Genomic DNA, 18912 nt, shown 5'->3' with positions numbered 1-18912 from the left:
TTTTGCCATTAGTCTGAGGATGTACGGGGTAGACATACGTTGTCGATTTGACCATGTGTTTCTTTCAGCATGCTGAGAACCATGATCTAATCAGATCGACATACTAATTAATTCATCTATTCTTTAGGCACGATTTACTTACGTTTCTAGGAAATTTACATTTAGTAATATACAAGATTTAATGAAATATATATTATTGTAGTAAAGTATGTGTAGTGTATGATGTATAATAAGTATACAGCTTATCTTTTAAATTTGCTCGTTATCTGTTGCATCTCATGACAGTATATCATAAAAAATATTCGTAGAAGAGCGTATTCTGAAACACTTTTTAATTTAATCTGCTTCAATATTACTATATAAATAAACCTTAAGCAGCCTTCTTCAACGTTACTATTGATTCAGAAAAAGATTTTCGTACTCTCTGTCAACTCATGAAGCTACTTCTAAAGATTTCTTGCCCTTACCACACATAGAAGATCTTTAATTGGCTGGGGTCTATGCTTAGATCCTTTCATGTATTTGTTAATTGAATTCTTTTTTATCTCAATAGGAATGTACTTTTGTCTTTAGGCTTGATATACTAACGTTTCTAGGACATTTATATTTATTAATATACATGATTTACAAAATACAATGAAGTATATTATTGTAGTAAACTACAGTGTATAACATATATAGTATATCTCTATGAAGTCTTGGTAAGAGTTCTGAATTCGTTCAATGTACTTTCGTTAGTACTAGAACCTCCACAAGCTACCACAATAACTATATCTTCGCTCAGTAAATCTCCAAATTTATCTAATAAGTCAGATCTTTTATATGCAACCGATAAGGCAGCCCCACAAGCTGGTTCAACAATAATACCTGTAGAATCATAGAAATCCACTACTGCTTCAGCAGCTTCAACATCATCAACAAGAGCAAGATAAGTCTTGTGCTTATGATAATTCTCTACTGATTTAGATGAAATATATGGTGAACCTAAAGAAGTTGCTAAAGTATTAATTTCCTTTAAATGAACTATTGATCCAGCATCAATAGAAACTTTAAAAGTTGGAGTTTGATTAGTTTCAATAGCTAATACTGGAACATCTTTTAAAATATCATTTCTCTCTAAACCTTCAATAACTCCATTATATAATCCTCCACCACCTACACTACATACAATTCCTTTAACCTTTAACAAATCTTCTTTTGAAAGTTGATTTTCTTTAATAATTTCATCTATAAAGTTACCATGACCTTCCCAAATCAATGGATCATCAAATGGATGAGCATAAACTGGATATATTGATTCATCTAATTCTCCTATAACCACAGTTCTTAAATAATGATCAGCTTCACCCCAATGTTTACCATGAACAATAACTTTTGCACCTATACTTTCTAATTTTTCAATAATTACTGGTTTAGAAATAATTGGTAATACAACAGTACATTGTACATGGTAATATTTAGCAGCATAAGCTGCTGCTAATCCAGCATTCCCACCAGATGATGAAAATACTTCAACTTTATCTTTGCCAAGACTTTTTGCCTTATCAATAGATACTTGAATTAAATGTCCAATACCTCTTAATTTGAAACTACCTGAAGGTTGTTCATATTCATTCTTTAAGATAATTCGAGGTCCAGTACCTTTATATTTCAATTCGGTAACACTGGTCTTTACTGATGGTTGTTTTTGTTGCGTCATTCTATTATCTGTCCTCTATATATGACCTTATCTTTCTGTAACTTGTACACAAATCTCACTAAACACGAAATGTTATATTTTTCACTACCTTTGCTCGTTATAGTAATACCCACAAAATCCTATTCGATCCTGACTGTATCCACACTTTTTAACTTGTAGATATAATACAATAAATATGCCTCCAAGAAAGAAAACTTCTATAAAATCAGATAAGTATATTGAAATCTTTCCTGAAATAGAGGAAGAAATCTTAGAAACTTATACACTTATAATTGGTGAAGAGGAAGACTTTTATCTTAATAAACTTCCTGAGTTTTTTAAATTATTAAACATACCGTCGTGTTTTGTCGCAGATATTAATCAATGTATAGAATATTATTATGAATTCATTAGACCCAATCCGGAATTAATATTTGATGCTACTAATGCTAAACATTATACGACATTGAATTGTATTAATGCATTTACTATTACTGGTAAAATTGATAAACTTGATATGATTATTGATATTATAGATATAGATAAATTAATTAAGAATTGTAATCGATTAATCAAATTTAGAAATGAGTATGCTCATATTTACGATACTTGGAGTATGCTTGTTGAAGCATCACTCAGTCCAAATAATAATAATGATAATAATAATAATAAAGATAATGATAAATCTAATGATAAATCTAATGATAAATCTAATGAAAACAGACAATTATCAGAAAAATTTATACTAAATTATAAACTAGGTATACCTGAATTGAAAACTATAAAGACGAGTCTACAGTTGGATACTGATCGTAAGAGCTCAGCAGCTCTTGGGGATGCATTTCTAATAGATATGTTGAGTTTCCCCACTACAAATGAGAGAGGTCAAATATTAAACTTTGATTTTAACAAACCAAAGTTTGGATTATGTGTTACCATTAAGGACTTTGCCGAAGTATTAGGTAATTTAGGTGAATTAGATGTTGTTAAATAATGTATATAGCCCGTAATGAAAATTAAAAGCTTTATGAAATAAAAGTCAAGTGCGGCGCGATGTAAGTATCCCAAACGGGAAATCCATATATAGTTATAACTGATTTAACTATATTTATTAAAGAGTCAACTTCATACCATCACTAGTTAATTAATTTGAAATTAGTATGGAAGAAGTCAATTCTCGACCTCATGTATTGTTACCCTTACAAACATTTCTAGATACTCAAACTAAATTTATAGAGCTGCTGATTCCGGAATTAAAACAGAGTGGATCCGGAGTTAACTTGAATAATGTTAAACAATTTGATGAATTATTAACTCACCTTGAAACTTCATTTGCGGCTAATTTTGAAAGTTCATATGATTCTCAATATTCTTATACTAATCTTCGAATTCCTTCGGTAGATATTCTTCGAGTAATATTTACATTAGCTTCAAGATGTCCAAGTAGTAATTGGACTGATAATACAACATCAATAGATGGATTACAAACTACCAATGAACAAGTTAGAGCTTTAAATGAAGATTATTTTAATAGTATTCATAAACCTCCTTTACAAAATAGAAGTATTTGGTTACTTAAGACTTATTTTAGTATTATTAGTCATCAAATAAATTCAGAAGATCCAATAATTAAATTATTATACGAACGTATAATTGAAGTATTACAAGATTTTATAGTAAGAAATCGATCAGTAATTAGATCTCCAGTGAGGAATTCAAATCCTACTATTAGAATAAGTAAGAAACTGCCAATTACTCCTAGTAAGGGAGATATTTTAAGTTATTTCAGTAGTAGTCCTACTGAACGAAAGAGTGTAACAAGGACAACAACTCCTATAAAGAAAGAACAAGAAAACAAACAAGATGAACAAATAAGTGATTCTGAAGAGACTATACTGGATTTAAATAATGAGATCATAGGAGCCATAGATATGGAAAGAGAATTAAGTAAATTTCAAAGTTATAATATGTCACCTCCTAAACCTTTATCAAGAAATTTACTACCTACAGGTGAGAATCTGACAACTTCAGAAGCTCTTTTAAATAGTATATCTAAGGATAATACAAAGTCCAATAATAGAAATAGAGATAATACCTTATCACCATCTGTATTTCCAAATTGGCATACAATACGAGTATTTGATGATAATATCTTAAGTATGAAACTAAATCCTCGATTGAATAGACAATTTAATTTATGGCAATTAGTTAATTGGACATTTTATTGTGCCCAAAGATCTACTGAGTTACAAAGGCAAACTCCAAACTCAAACTATTCATCATTTCATATTATTTATACGGCCCATCGAGATATAATAGATATGATATTTGATGTTTTATCATTGAACTTTCATAGAATTATTGAAACGGCTACTTGGGTTCAGAAATTTAAAGGTAGTAATACATTACCTAAGATGGTTGATGAATCAGATGAAATCTTATTTCTGAAGCTTATGACTCAATTGGGTGCTTCACAAAGAGATTGGTATGATAGAGCAATTGAATATGTATTTAATGGATTAGGATCTAGAAGTAAAGAACCTCCTAGATCATGTTATGATCGAGAAAAGGGATTAATTACTCATGATCATTCTATGAAAGAGAAGTTTCAGAATTATAATTTTGGTGATCTTTATGAATCGAATGATAATTATAACTCGATGAAGTCAAGATTTAAAATCTGTTGTCAGTTATATTATTGGTCAACTTTCTTTCTGGATATAAATGAATCCACCTTGTTTGAACCTTTAAGTAAGAGAGAATTACTTACTCAATTAGAATTTAAATTCACAGCAATTGATTATCATTATTTAATAAAATTTTATTGTTCCTTCAAACTGGTTGATTCTATTGTTCCTATAGATATCAGACATTCATTTTTAGAAGAACTTAGTAATGTTTTAATATTAGAAATTACTAAAACTGTTGAAGAAGATGCATTTATTATTGGTAATGAAGGTGGTGGACAAATTGATAATATATTAAAATTTTTAAATGCCATTAATGATGAATATATATGGTCAGCAGTTGTAGAGGATGAGACTTATACATCATATGAATCATTTATTCAACAATGGATAAAGGTTAATTTCTTATTTGAATGGTTAATTAATGAAGCATTTGAAAAGTATTCAGTAATAATTACAAGTAATTCATTAAGTTCTCGACAAGTTTATACATCCTTAAGTGCAGTGCATATCAAATGTAAAGAAGTAGATAAATTTAGAATTCACTTATTTGAAAAGTTTTTGAATTATCATCACACCAATCAGGAAAATTTAATATTAAGTAAACAACAAATTGACATTGAAAAGAAGAAAGTTTACATTAATAAATTCCAAGATATCTTTTCTAATTGGTTTCATAAATATTTTGAAGCGATAGACTAGATGATATATTTTATTATTTATTTATTTATATTCTTTTCTTGTATATACTGTGAATCTGGACAACTACTCTATGATACAGGATTTAGAGGAGGATTAATACTCTAAATAATATGCTTAACCTTGAAATAGTGTCTCAAGTATTGAATTTGCCAGGCTCCTAAACCAACTAAGGAGATAATAACACCAATAGAAAACCATTGAACTCTAGCATTGGTTGATTCATTTGTATCTCTCATTCTTTCTTCTCTTGCCTTTAAATATTGTAATTCATTAACAATTTCATTAGTTAATTCTTCAACTCTACGTAATTCAAGTTCAATTGGTTTAAGTTTTTCAACGGCTTGAACTGCATTCCAATCTCTTGCAGCTGCTCCACTTTCAATTTCTAAGTCAATTTCTCTAAATAATTTAGAATTTTGATTATATTTATGATCAAGATGATTTGTAAAACATACATCAAAGGCAGCATTATGATGACTTGTAAATGTAACTTTAACAGTTCCAGCAATATCATTTTTTCTTCTATATTCATTACCAATCAGATCAACAATATGTAAATCTAATCTTTGACCATCACCAACTCTACCATCAGTCTTTATATTAACAACAACTAATTGTTCTTCTTGAACAAAATCACGAATACAAACAGGTACTGGATGTTGCAGAGAGATTACTTCAAGATTTAATGCTGAAACTGTAGTCATTAATAACGCCATAATGGCAACAAATACCGTTGACTTCATCTTTGACTACTAATTATTCAATTCCTTAACTATTCAATGAAGGCTATACAGTAATAAGTCGGTAAACTTTGTGAATTGGATCAGATCCATGAAAATTCGTGGCGTGTCCAATTGACAATTTTTCACAAGTTAACGCGTTGGAAGTGGAGATGAAAACAGCGGCTGGAGGGCGGCGGTGTCGCATACTTCCCGATTGGGCAGTCTAGAATCGAATTTTTTTTTCAAAATTGAAAAATTGAAAAATTCAAAAGAAGAAGAAAAAAAAAATCTAATTGACCATTAATTATATGGACTACTCATAGTTAAGACACATTACAGATACTATACAATAACTAAAGCATAATGGCTAAGGTAAAATCTACACATACTATGGTAAAGCTTGTCTCTGCTGCCAAAACCGGATATGAAAAATGGTTTTCTATTAATAGAAATTCTCCTAAATTAAACTTAATACTATATGATCCAAGAGCTAAAAGACATTGTCTCTTTACTGAAGATAGAAAGAGAAGAATTGCTGAAAGACCAAAACTTGTGTTTGATAGAAGTCATAGATAGACAGGGACGATGGTTGAATCCCTACAGCTTGTACATAATTTACATTTCATAATTATATACCATTATTTATATATTATATAGTTCCATTAATTAACGATCCTTAATGTCTACATTTATACGTTGTATTTGTACTATTTACAGAGGTTATTGTTGTTGTTGACTATTCAACAAATCACGTTTATTCCATTGAAAGGATCTGAGTTTACGATCTCTAAAATCCGTGATAGTCCAATCATCTCCTACATCCAATATATCGTTATCTCCAATCACAGTAATCAGATTACTTTTATTATCTATCAAATATTTTTGAATAGCATCTTGTAAATCTGCATTAGTTACATTTAAGAAATTCTCTCTTCTTTCTTGTCTCATATCATCGGTAATACCTTCAAAAAATTCTGATGAACCTTGACTGGCAATAGATGAAGGAGCATCAATACTTTGGAAAATACGAAGTTTAGCTTCTTGTAAATCTTTTTCTGTCCAGTTTGATAATAATCCATACTCAAAAGAATTTTGGAATGCGTCAATTGATTTAAATGGATCAGGATCTCTATATGAATAAAAATTAAGTAATCCACCTACACCATCATAAGTTAATCCACCCCCATAAGCTCCATTAGCTTCACGAATAACTGAATGAAGATGTTTAAAAGTATATAATTGACTTAAAACTTGAAGTACTGCTCCATCTTTAGAAGCATATGGTGCTCCAAGTTTTGAAAGTGAAGTATGACTAACTGGAAATGGTAAATTTATGAGTCGTTTTTCAGTTAGGTTTTTTCCATATTTCCCCTTATTAAAAGAATTGACAATATGATCTATATTATCCATAGGTGGTGATTCAAATTCAATATGATCCGTCATCAGCGGTTCATTAATAGGTTTAATGTATCGAGTGGAATTCATTAACTCATCATTCTTCCTCATAGTTTCTGCTAACTTATCTCTCCTTTGTATATAGTCAAAGTACTCATCCTTATACATGGTTTCCCCTTGTGTCATATGATAATCAAATTTGGCTATGTAGGCTTCATTTTCCATAACAGCATTTTTATCTCCTACTATTCTATATTTGAAAGTTGTCTTACTCAAATCAGGAATTGATTTACTCATTGCATATAATACTGGAATTACTTTTAGCTTAACATTACGCTTACTTCCTTTAAGATCCTGTCTATTATTAAGGTCTTGAAGAAATCTTGCTTGACTTACTCCACTGACCAATTCATTTAAAAAACCACTGGGTAATAATCTGGAAGCACTAGACATGGCAGCAAATGAATGACCCCTATCAGAAATCATATCATATTGACCTACATTCATATTTATAATAATTTGTTCTACTTTTCTTACTAGATCTGTTGTAAGTTCACCAAGTCGAGATTCTTTTATAATTTCATACCATAATTCATAAATATGATAAGATTTGGATTTAAGTGCCATACCTGATAATACTAATTGTAATCTAGCATTAGTTATATCATATGGATCTTGAACTACTCTTAAACTAAAAGATACTCCACCTGTATTTTGTTGAATTTTATTTTCTAATCTTCCTATAGATCTTCTAATAGTCCCATTTAAACCAGTTAAAGAATTAAGATAGAAAGGTAAAAAATTAATATGAAGTGGATCAATATATCCAATATCGGCTGCTGCAGTTACATAAACTAATCCATTAGTATCAACAATTCTTTTCTGAATAGTAGTCTTTTCTTTAAGATCAGAATATTCAACTGGATGAAAACTTCCAATTTTTGGAATATCTTCCATAGTAAGAGTTGGTAAAACTTCATTATCTTCTTGTTCTTGTCGCTTTTCTGCTAATTTAATATTTCTATCTTGAAGTTGTTTCAATTCATCCTTATTTAATTCCAAAACTTTATTTTGTAAATTAACTTGTTCTTCTAATCGTAAATCGTCATAATAAGATTCTACTGGAATCATTGTGAATTGAAATACTCTTGAATTTGAGTTCAAGAGAATCTTTAACATGTCTTCAAATACCTTTAAATGCTTTGTTTCAAGTTCTTTCTTAAATCGTTCTAAAATAGGTTCTATATTAAGACTTTTAATAGGATCTAATCCATTAATCCATGATGGTACAATTGAATCTAATAATCCTAAACCAAAGTCTGGTTTATGTTTTTTTAATCCCAATTCAATTTGATGAATAATAGCTCTTACTCTATCCTTACAGTCACTTTCTGGTAATGCTAAGTAAGGCATAACTTTTTCAATTAGTACTCCTTTAACTGTAGTAGGAAGATCCACTACTGTTGCTTTTTTCAAACCTGTAAAACCAATAGTGAATGAAAGTAAAGATGTTGTCATATCAACACCAATATTTGGAGAGAAATCCTCAGCCATACGTTCAGCCGTAGTGTGAGTACGACGATATTCAATTAACTCACTATAAAATGGAGAAAAGTGTCCATCTAATAAGAAAGAACTTAAAACTTTCCATTTAAAATATTCATAGAGCTTCTTTTCATCAAGACAACTACCCAAATAATAAGTCAATGATGATTTATATTGATTTACAATTGGTTTTACAGATTGTGAATCATGAGGGCCTATGACATTCACTGAGTATTTCCGTTGAAGATAAGGTGTAGTTGATGAATCAAATATTGGCTTTTGAATTGTTTTATCAAGAGGACGAGGATCAAATTTAGAGAAATATTCATCTAATTTTTTTAAATGTCCTTCTAATGGAAATGAACCATAAGTAAAAGTTTTTGAATTAGAAGGATGATAATTTTCCTTATGAAAATTAACCAAATCTTCATGTTTTAAATTAGTAATTTTTGCTGGATCACCTGCAGCATTATTTAATGATGGATAAATTGCTTGTAAGAATTTTGTATAAAAAATATATGATGTATTTGAATATTGACCCTTCATTTCATTATAAACAACCCCATTAATTCCAAATTCACTTTCAGGATCATTTATATCATAATTTTCTAATCTCCAACCTTCTTGAAGAAAATCTTCTTCAGTTAATAAAGGTTCTAAAACTGATGATAAATATACATCCATAAGATTATAATAATCTTTAACATTTGTAGTTGCAAATGGATAATAAGTAAAATCATGACCAGTCATTGCATTCATAAAACTACTTAAAGATCTATTAGCCATTTTAAAAAATGGATCTCTTACAGGATACTTTTTTGATCCACATAATGTTGTATGTTCAAGAATATGGGGTACACCAGTTGAATCAGGAGGATTTGTTTTAAAAGCTATCAGAAATACATTATTATTATCTGAAGGAGTTTCTAAATGAAGATGTTCAGATTTAGTTTTATCATGATTTAATAATACAGCCACTGCTGAATATTCAGGTAATTGTTGAACTCTTTTAACAGTATATCCATGAATGTTAGATCCAATAGGATATTTTGAAACTATAGTACTGTAATCAGAATTGGTAACTGAAGAATTGAATCGTCTTCCTAAACGTCGACTCAAAGGTACTAACCTACTTCGTAACATAGTTCTCAGTATAATTTGTAGTGAAAATTGGGTTAATGTAGCCTATTACTATGGGATCTTCACTATATATTTCTTCGCACCAAAAATTTTCAGGGCTAGAATTTTCACTGCTTACTTTTTTTTGGGGAGGCAATGGATGCAAATTTGATGAGTAATGATCAGAGTAGTGGAAGTTGGGGTTATAGTAAGGTTTAGTATTACAGGGACATTAGTTAGTGTATAGACAGATCAATAATATAATTAGTGGTATTGGCCAACGGAATATCAAGTATGTAGTCTAATTAAGTATTGTAGTATAATTAGTTGTATATATGCAATGAAATGGCAATAAAACTACCGAAATTTAGTGTGGGGTAGTTTAAGTAAATTGTAAATTTATTATAGAGATAGTTTTGGTTAAATATAAGTTATTGGGATATAATTCACTGAGATAATACTAATCCTATATGATATTATTCAATGTAATTGCTATACATAGTAAATAAAGAACGTGACCCAACACGTTATCCAGCACGTGAGCGAAAGACGGCCCGTTTATGTCAAAATTGCTTTTTCTCGCTATCAAAGACGTTAAAGGTTGCAGGCAGAGATACGATCCTGAAAATATTTCATTTATCCCTGGGGGACCGATAAGGATAAAGGAGCTGACTCAATAAGATATGAGTGAGATAGAAGTAGAAAAGAAGAAAGTCGCTCTTGCAACTGCAGCAGTAGCAGCTGCTTCAGCCTCAGTAAGTAATAAGAATGAGACAAAGCCCCAAACTAATCTTCAAAAAGTTTCCCTTTTAGGAGGATTTCTTGCTGGAGGTATAGCAGCATGTGGAGCTGTAACGTTTACAAATCCTATTGAGTTGGTAAAGACTCGAATGCAATTACAAGGTGAATTAGTTAAGAAATCCAGTGGGGAAGCAGTATTATATCGGAATCCATTTCAAGCATTTGCATTTATTTTTAAGAATGAAGGGATTCGAGGTTTACAACAAGGATTGATGTGTGGATACTTTTATCAATTAGGATTAAATGGTTGTAGATTAGGATTATATGAACCTAGCAGATATTATCTAACTAAATTTCTTACACCACAAAATTTCCAAGATGGTCATAGTATACCGCAGAATTTAATTATTAATGTTTCATCTGGATTTATTTCTGGATCAGCTGGAGCTATATTAGGATCTCCATTCTTTTTAATTAAGACTAGAATGCAATCATATACTAAAGCAGCTTCAGAAGCTGCACATCATGTAGGACAACAAACATATTATAAAGGAGTATGGGATGGATTAAGTCAAGTATATAAATCTGAAGGTATTAAAGGATTATATAGAGGAGTTGATGCTGCAGTATTAAGAACAGGAGCTGGATCATCAGCTCAATTACCAGTATATACTTATACTAAGAATTTTCTTTTAAAACATAACATTGTCGATGAAAATAGTTTATTATTACATTTTATTTCTTCATCAATGGCAGGATTAGGAGTTGCTATTGTTATGAATCCATGGGATGTAATATTAACTAGAGTTTATAATCAAAAGGGAAATTTATATAAGGGACCTATTGATTGTTTTCAAAAGACTCTTCGATATGAAGGTCCTAAAGCTTTCTACAAAGGTTTTTGGGCTCAATTGTTTAGAATAGGACCTCATTCTATCTTAACCTTAATGTTTATGGAACAATGTATGAAGGTTATGGTTAAGATTGAACATAGGTTGAAGGCATAACTTTTTTTTTTTAGATTTATAGAGTATTGTACAAATTTATTTAGTATTCGCACTAAGTAAGGCACTACTACTCTTTCCTAGCCCGGTTTTCCTGCACACACAAGTGGCAAACTAGCAGCGCAGTGAGAATTTTTTAGAGCCTTACGAAAGACAAACACAATTCCGTTTCACCACTCCACTAACGACCTCACTAAATATCAGTTCAACTATCTGATTTCTTAGTGTTAGTACGACAGTTGTCTAACACCGTTTTTTAGGACTCGGAGTGCACCGAGCTATCATACTACTTAATATTTCATAATTTCATTTCCCATCTTCCTAGTGAAAAGATTCATTATATAATTTGTAAGCATCTAGGGGTACCCACTAGGTCATACAAGTTACATCACCTTAAATTAGGATTTATTATATTTTTATTTCATCTTCAGTAGTATTTTAACTCGTTCTATCGCTTCATATATCAAAAATCATTCAGTATCAATCTAGTTTTAGTCTTTAGTCTTAGTCTCAGTCTCACTTCTCCACTTGCCCCATGCGTGATTCTAACTACAAATCTATATCAGCCAATAAGGCAGCAGTCACCATTACCAGTAGTCTTTATGATAGAAGAGCTTTGGATGTCACATCAGATAAACCGTTAGTTAATTCTTTAAATTATTTAACCTATCTTGTATCATCACTGGCTAAAGTAAGAGAAACATTATCTATCGATGGAGGAATTGAAAGATTGATTGAAATTTTACATGAATGTCACAATTCTACATTTAATGCTTCAGACAATATATTTAATAGTGAAAAGAAATTATTAACAGCATGGAAATGGACTCTTGCCTTTCAATGTTTGGTATTGGTAGGTACTAGAGGTACAGAAAAGATAAGGCAAAAAGTGGTAAAAGCTGGTATTTTACCTATTATTGCAACTGTATTGGATAATTATCTTTCTATTCATGAAAGAACTTTTATTCATGCCAATTCCAGAACTCAGCAGCTGCTGCAATACTCTCAACAGCAACATCAACAGCAACAACAACAACAGTTTAGTCAACATTTCAATCAACAATTTGGTCAACAACAACCTCAACAGCAATTTTTGCAACCCCAAGGGTTTGCACAAGCCTTTCCACAAGTGCCTGGTATACCTCCACAACAACAACAACAACAACAACCTCAACAGCAGCAGCAGCAACAACAGCAACAACAGCAACATCAACAGCAGCAACAACAGCAACAACAGCAACAACAACAGCAGCAACAACCATCATTGGTTACTACAAATGATCAAATCCCTTTCGATATATCGGTTGCCAACACTTGGAATAGAGGTGGAGCTGTTCTAGCTGCTGGAGCCACTGTAGATCCAACAGTTGCACCAACAGTTGCACCTGCGACTGTAAACCCTAATCTTGGAGGTCCAATGGTTGGAATAACTGGATTTAATGATGCAAATAGTAATGATTCAAGATATTTACTTGATATGAATGTAATGCAGGTTCCATTACAACTTTCATCATCTACGGCTAGTAATTTAGATCAATCAATGACTCAACAAAATCCATATCTTGCATATTTTAATGGTAGTCTTCCTCATAGTCTTACAAGTGATGATTATAATAATTTAACTATTGATCAATTAGTTCGATTATCTCGATCTAATAATTTTGCTCCTTATAAAATTGGTAGTTCAAATCAATTTAAAAGTACTACAATTAATAATGATATAAGAAGAAGGTATATAATTGCAAATTTAATTAAAAAATTACGAGAAGAAAAAGATAATGAATTAGTTGATGATACAGTATTAATGGATTGGGATTATGAAATGGATAATAATTTAAGATTTTTATCGGATTTATATATTCAAGATATTGAATCCAATAAAACTATGTTTAATAGTAAAATTGCTGTACGAAATTTTACTGATACAGGAGTTGTTATTCCACGAGATGATGATATTGTATGGTCATTACAACTTTTGGCATATATTTCCAAATATCCTTATTTAAAAGATGTTCTACAAAATACTCATTATATTGTTGATATGAGTATTCGAGATAAACAATTGAAACTCTTTTTACAAAAACAAATGAAATTAAAATTGAAAAAGAATCTTGATGTTAATTTAAGACCAACTATAACTCCTAAATCAAGAAAGACAAAAACCACTTATATTGAAAGATTTAATCCTTCACCTTCAAATTCTCCTCAAATGTTAAATGATATAAATACTATTCATGATGATAATTTCTTATTAGAAGAAGATAAATTTGAATTAGGTAATAAAGCTGAACAATCAGGTTTAACAGAAACAGCTGAAATTGAAGATGAAGAGGATGAAAGTGAAGAATTTGAAGAAGAAGAAGATCCTTCTGATAAAAGTGATAGTGAAATTCTTGAAAAGGAAAATATTAATTTAATTAATGAAGTTATTAATAATAATAGTGATTATTTAACTAAATTATATGAATCAATTATTGATTGTGAATCTTTAACTAATAATTTAGAACGAGAAATTGCATTATGTCAAATTAATGATAAAATTAATACATTTATTGAATTGGAATGTAAGAAATTAACCAATTCAATTATTGATAAACGGAAAGAATTTAAGGATTTCTTAACTAAAAAATGGAGTTATGATGATTATGAACATTTTGATGTAGATGAAGATCATGAGGATTTAGATCCATCCTTGACAGAATTTAGAAAGGCCAATTTATTCCCAATTGTTGAGAAATTTACGTTTTTGGCTGGGACAGATATGTATTATTGGTCAGGAGTTATTATGAGAAATTCATGTCGTAGAAATGAATTAAGAGGTGGGGTTAGACAATGTGGTAATCTTGATTGTGGGAAATGGGAACAATTTCCTAGAGAATTTCTGAAATGTAGAAGATGTAAACGTACTAAATATTGTTCTAGAGAATGTCAAATGAAAGCATGGCATTGTCATAGAAATTGGTGTATTCCAAGTACTTCAAGTACTGGTACAAGTACAACAGCAGCCACAAGTCAAAATCAAACAAATCATGGAGGTAATGCAGGGTCAAGTAGAGGAATTGATACAGAAGGAGTTGAAGAAGATCAAGAAAGTCAGCATGAACATGAACATGACCATGAACACGACCATGGACAGGAAAATGATCAGGAACATGATCATGAACACGTATTATCGTGATATCTCGTATATTTGTTATTTATTGTAAGTTAGTTTAGCTTTGGGAATATTTGTATTGGGATTTAGTTCATGGATTACACATTTTATAATTATTATTTTTATTATTATTATTAACAATTTTGACCCTAATTTATATTAATATTAATATTAATATCATTATTATCATTTATTGATATTATTATCTAACTTATACGATAAGTTTTGTACGTTTACGATTAGCAATTGTTTGTTTGTAATAGTTTAGAGCTCGGAGTCTTTAAAACTTCCCGATCTATAGAAGAATTTATTACTTGTTTTGTATGATTTGAATGAAATTAAAAATATTACTCATGTACTTTTATAATAATACGTGTACTCAACGCACAGGGTCTATAAATTGACAGGTTTAGTGTTTATAATTATACGTTGGTTGCACATTCAACAAAACCCTTTGTGTTTATAATTGGAGGTCAATTGCTACGATCAATTCAAAGTAAATTATGTAATATACCATTAAGTGTATTATTGCGAATATTATTGCTATTAATATTCTTATTAATTATTACTAGACGTTGTGGTATATTATTTATTTCTCCTAAAGCGTTGATAATTGTTAAGGCTTAAGACCTTACAATAATTACACTACTAAAATTATCCTTATTACTTATTACTTAGTACTAAATACTTAATACTGTTTGATTTTACTAAAATTTTCATACTACTCTAGTTTGGCTCTACCTGTAATGACCCTACTGATGGTGCTAAATTTTAATTTTGTCTACTCCTTTTATATGGTCGCTATGTATAGATTCGGTTAATTATGGCTAATAATAATAAACGACTACAGCTTTCCCACATCTCCTTTTGCAGATAATAATATTTTGATCGAATTTTTTTAATATTTTTACAAACTTCTAGTGGTGGAGGATTTTGTGCTACATTGTCATTTCTGTGTTGTCGAGATCTTATTGTCCTGAGAAAAAAAAAAGAAGATTTGCACTTTGGATGTTGGTGATCTTGCATTATAATAATAAAATTATTTTTATCCATTTGGGGGTTATTCAAACAAAAATAATCTTTTTAGAAAAATTAGGAAATAAATGGGGAGAAGGAAGAAAAAAAGGCAAAAAATCTAGTATAGTCAATTATTAGAGTTTTATTAGAATTTTTATTGCTCATTTATTACTCTTAAGCGGCCATGAAAGTAAATAAATACGTATGACGTTGATGAGTGGCTCGGGTTTAAAGGACCAAATTGATCTTATTCTTTCTATTAAACTCTTCTCCTATTTCATTGTACCTCTGTTTTATTTTTGTGATTATTGTTCTGACGTTGTTGCTATTGTCTTGTGCTGGGTCTCCATCCTTAGAGTAACTATTACTTAGCGCACTTCGCTGCAAATTTACTAGCAGGAAATTTGGACTATTAATGGATAACAGTAGCGACATGAAAGCCCCAAATGTATCCAGTAATCATACGGTAAGCGGAGATTAAAAGCGAGTACTCACGCATGAGCACAACTAAGTCAATAGCTACACAAAGATATTGAAGTACGTAAGCACATGACTATACATACACTCATGAACATACACTAACTTAGAGCTGCTGGAAGATTCATTATGTACATTGTAAAAACAATAAGAAAATACATTTTAAGATTGACGTGTTTCACACATGAAATAATTAATAAATTACACTAATTATAAAGGCTTTGAAGATCGTTTTATTGACTAAGTATAATTTGTCGATGTAGATACTTCTGGAAAGAAAGAACAAATACAGCACGAGATACTTACAAAATAATAAAGTATTGTAGGAAAGTAGGTACCCGAACTGGAAACATCTATGGTATGTGAAAAAATATATCAACTGAGGGTACTGAAAGTGTAAAGTGTAAAGTATAAGGAGTAAATGGAAATGGAAATGTGCGCTATTCTATTTTGTTGAAGCTGAGTGCTCTAGGGTCATCCATCTCGTAATCAAATATCAGGTACCTAAACGTTAAGTACAACGTATTTGCAATGAATTCTATACAAAAAAGAAACGGATCTAAGACCTCTGCGCTTTTACCTATTTCGTATAATACTTCTAGAATAAAATGTTATAACCTCTTCGACCGATAATCAATGGAAATATGTATTTGAACCTACATGAATGTAATTCATGGCACTACAATGTGCTTGGCACTATTAATTCTTATGTAAGTAATTTATCCAAACAATAAGTTTAAACATACTTTAGTTGGTTGATTGTCATTACTGATGTATCTGATTGCTCTCCATTAAATTACCTTAGATGGGTTTAACCTATAGAGTAATATGCATTATTTAATTTAAATGTGAACAAAACAAAACCGAAATTAAATCAAAGAACTAAGCAAAATTGAGAAAATAAAAAAGTATATTCAAGGCTAAGTGCGATAACAGAAAAATTAATGCGGATGAATGTATCCGCATTTTTAGTCATTCAATATTTACTTGCAATTGTTGTGGATGCTCAAGGTGTTGCTTTGGTAACCTGTATATGTAGTGTATGATATTGGGATCAAAAGAATTGATATAACTAGTAGCAAAGAAGTACTTCAATCCCCTATCAGTAATTATATAATTATGTTATAAAAGCTAACTTTATGACCTGATATTTTCAAGATCAACTTCACTTAAATATTTTTTGTATTATGCTAATTTTTTGACTTTCGATTTAATCTAATTTATTCATACATTTATTATTTCATGTTTGAACTTTCGGGGGAGCATAAAAAATACTCCACTATTTTTTAATATACTTTGCGTGTTAGACGTCTTAACCTGTAAAATGAAATGATTACCTTCAGATTAGAGCGCTACAGATTTTCTTCATCACCAGTCAACTTATCTAGGCTATGATGTAATCTCTTATACTAACACGTATTACTGATCCTTAATACTACTTATTCTAATAGATTACTTCTCCTTAGTATAGAATCTAGTAATTGCTACGTTAAGCCCGCTAACGCCGTAAGGCGGATATTCACTTTTGAATAACTTTATAACGCCTAATCATACTAATTAGAACTATAATTTACGATCAGCTACACCATTACCATCTAGAGCAGATTAATATGAATTGTAAATATTAAATAGAAATTGAAACGTATGATTCGAGTTTTTGTTCTTCCAACTGTTCGCTGGATTGTGTTTATTATTAAAATTTAAGGAACATGAAACTTGATTAAATAATATTTGCAATATGATAAAGCTATGGAAAAGGTATTTGTAACTTAATAAAAATAATCGCTACGAATGATCACATCATAGATGGATAGAAAAAATATTAACATTGTGAACTGCTTTGTAACTTTTGGAATTTGTAACCTTGTCATGTCATACAAAGGCGACTCATTGTTTCTATCAATATACACGAATAACCGAACATATAGGGTTCTATTATGCTGATCGCACTTATCATAGGCTTGTACATCAACAAATGGCCTAGAAAGATGTCAATACGATTTTAAGGCTGGAACTGACAGCTTGAACTTTTCTTCGGTTTTATTTCTGCGTTAATGATCTACCTGCTCTCCTAGCCAACTAAGGCGAACCAGCAAGGAACGCATTTTAGTTTCTTATCTTTCATACATTGACATGAATTTAGTTCCTTCGGATAATTCATTTTCTTACACCGGTGTAATTCTCAGGCGTAAGGTTGTTCTTATATCCGTCTTAATCAGATGATTTTTTACAACTTTTTAATATAAATAGAATAAATAAATGTAGAATGTACAGCAAAGTGTGAAACAAAGCAGTATAATGATTTAGTTAATGTTCCATTAATGCATCTAATAGCACAAACCTGTTCATCAGAAGAGACAATTCTAGTTCAATAAAGTAAACACTCCAATGCCAAGTCAAAGGATATAGTATACGTTCTAGCTTATTCACATGTCGCTGTAATACTAGAGAATATTTGTATGCAAAACATGTGCGACCGAAAAGGGTAAGTACGTCGCCTAGAGACAGGGAACTAGGCAGCATTGAGCATGAAAAAAAGATGTTCATCACCCTGGGATTTACATAAACACAGGGTAAAGCTATAGCAATTTCACATTAAACAAAGAGAATCTACAGTTGCAAATTAACTTAAAGCTTATGGTCTTTCCCCTCAATTTGAGTATTTGAACTT

At 30.5% G+C, this 18912-nt stretch overlaps 8 protein-coding genes across 8 annotated transcripts; 5 read left to right on the top strand and 3 right to left on the bottom strand. All coding sequences in view use genetic code 12, as the record gives it.

Annotated features, from left to right (window-relative positions):
• Nucleotides 1–688: 688 nt before the first annotated feature.
• On the bottom strand, nt 689–1699 carry RJT21DRAFT_111245 (L-serine/L-threonine ammonia-lyase; the record flags this gene model as incomplete). The annotated part of the gene is made up of 1 exon (XM_064879974.1): nt 689–1699. One exon carries the CDS (start codon nt 1697–1699, stop codon nt 689–691), a length of 1011 nt encoding a protein of 336 aa, XP_064740837.1.
• Nucleotides 1700–1874: 175 nt separating this feature from the next.
• On the top strand, nt 1875–2704 carry RJT21DRAFT_132111 (uncharacterized protein; the record flags this gene model as incomplete). The annotated part of the gene is made up of 1 exon (XM_064883109.1): nt 1875–2704. One exon carries the CDS (start codon nt 1875–1877, stop codon nt 2670–2672), a length of 798 nt encoding a protein of 265 aa, XP_064740836.1. The 3' UTR covers nt 2673–2704.
• Nucleotides 2705–2796: 92 nt separating this feature from the next.
• RJT21DRAFT_10266 (uncharacterized protein) lies at nt 2797–5118 on the top strand. The gene has a single exon (XM_064879751.1). It carries the CDS (start codon nt 2839–2841, stop codon nt 5065–5067), a length of 2229 nt encoding a protein of 742 aa, XP_064740835.1. The 5' UTR covers nt 2797–2838; the 3' UTR covers nt 5068–5118.
• On the bottom strand, nt 5119–6002 carry ERV25 (Erv25p). Its single transcript, XM_064879752.1, has one exon. The coding sequence runs from the start codon at nt 5808–5810 to the stop codon at nt 5169–5171; it is 642 nt and encodes a 213-aa protein (XP_064740834.1). The 5' UTR covers nt 5811–6002; the 3' UTR covers nt 5119–5168.
• Nucleotides 6003–6032: 30 nt separating this feature from the next.
• On the top strand, nt 6033–6437 carry RJT21DRAFT_10264 (mitochondrial 54S ribosomal protein bL33m). Its single transcript, XM_064879750.1, has one exon. The coding sequence runs from the start codon at nt 6153–6155 to the stop codon at nt 6363–6365; it is 213 nt and encodes a 70-aa protein (XP_064740833.1). The 5' UTR covers nt 6033–6152; the 3' UTR covers nt 6366–6437.
• A 46-nt stretch (nt 6438–6483) lies between these two features.
• On the bottom strand, nt 6484–10003 carry CYM1 (Cym1p). The gene has a single exon (XM_064880590.1). The coding sequence runs from the start codon at nt 9870–9872 to the stop codon at nt 6510–6512; it is 3363 nt and encodes a 1120-aa protein (XP_064740832.1). The 5' UTR covers nt 9873–10003; the 3' UTR covers nt 6484–6509.
• Nucleotides 10004–10470: 467 nt separating this feature from the next.
• Nucleotides 10471–11780, top strand: OAC1 (Oac1p). The gene has a single exon (XM_064880589.1). The coding sequence runs from the start codon at nt 10532–10534 to the stop codon at nt 11594–11596; it is 1065 nt and encodes a 354-aa protein (XP_064740831.1). The 5' UTR covers nt 10471–10531; the 3' UTR covers nt 11597–11780.
• On the top strand, nt 11773–15160 carry MUB1 (Mub1p). Its single transcript, XM_064879749.1, has 2 exons — nt 11773–12609; nt 12736–15160. The coding sequence occupies exons 1-2, from the start codon at nt 12129–12131 to the stop codon at nt 14769–14771; spliced, it is 2517 nt and encodes an 838-aa protein (XP_064740830.1). The 5' UTR covers nt 11773–12128; the 3' UTR covers nt 14772–15160.
• Nucleotides 15161–18912: the final 3752 nt, after the last annotated feature.

This window comes from Scheffersomyces amazonensis (assembly GCF_036850825.1).
Source record: "Scheffersomyces amazonensis strain UFMG-HMD-26.3 chromosome Unknown RJT21scaffold_1, whole genome shotgun sequence".
NCBI lineage: Eukaryota > Fungi > Ascomycota > Pichiomycetes > Serinales > Debaryomycetaceae > Scheffersomyces > Scheffersomyces amazonensis.
This window is presented reverse-complemented; position numbering and strand designations above follow the sequence as displayed.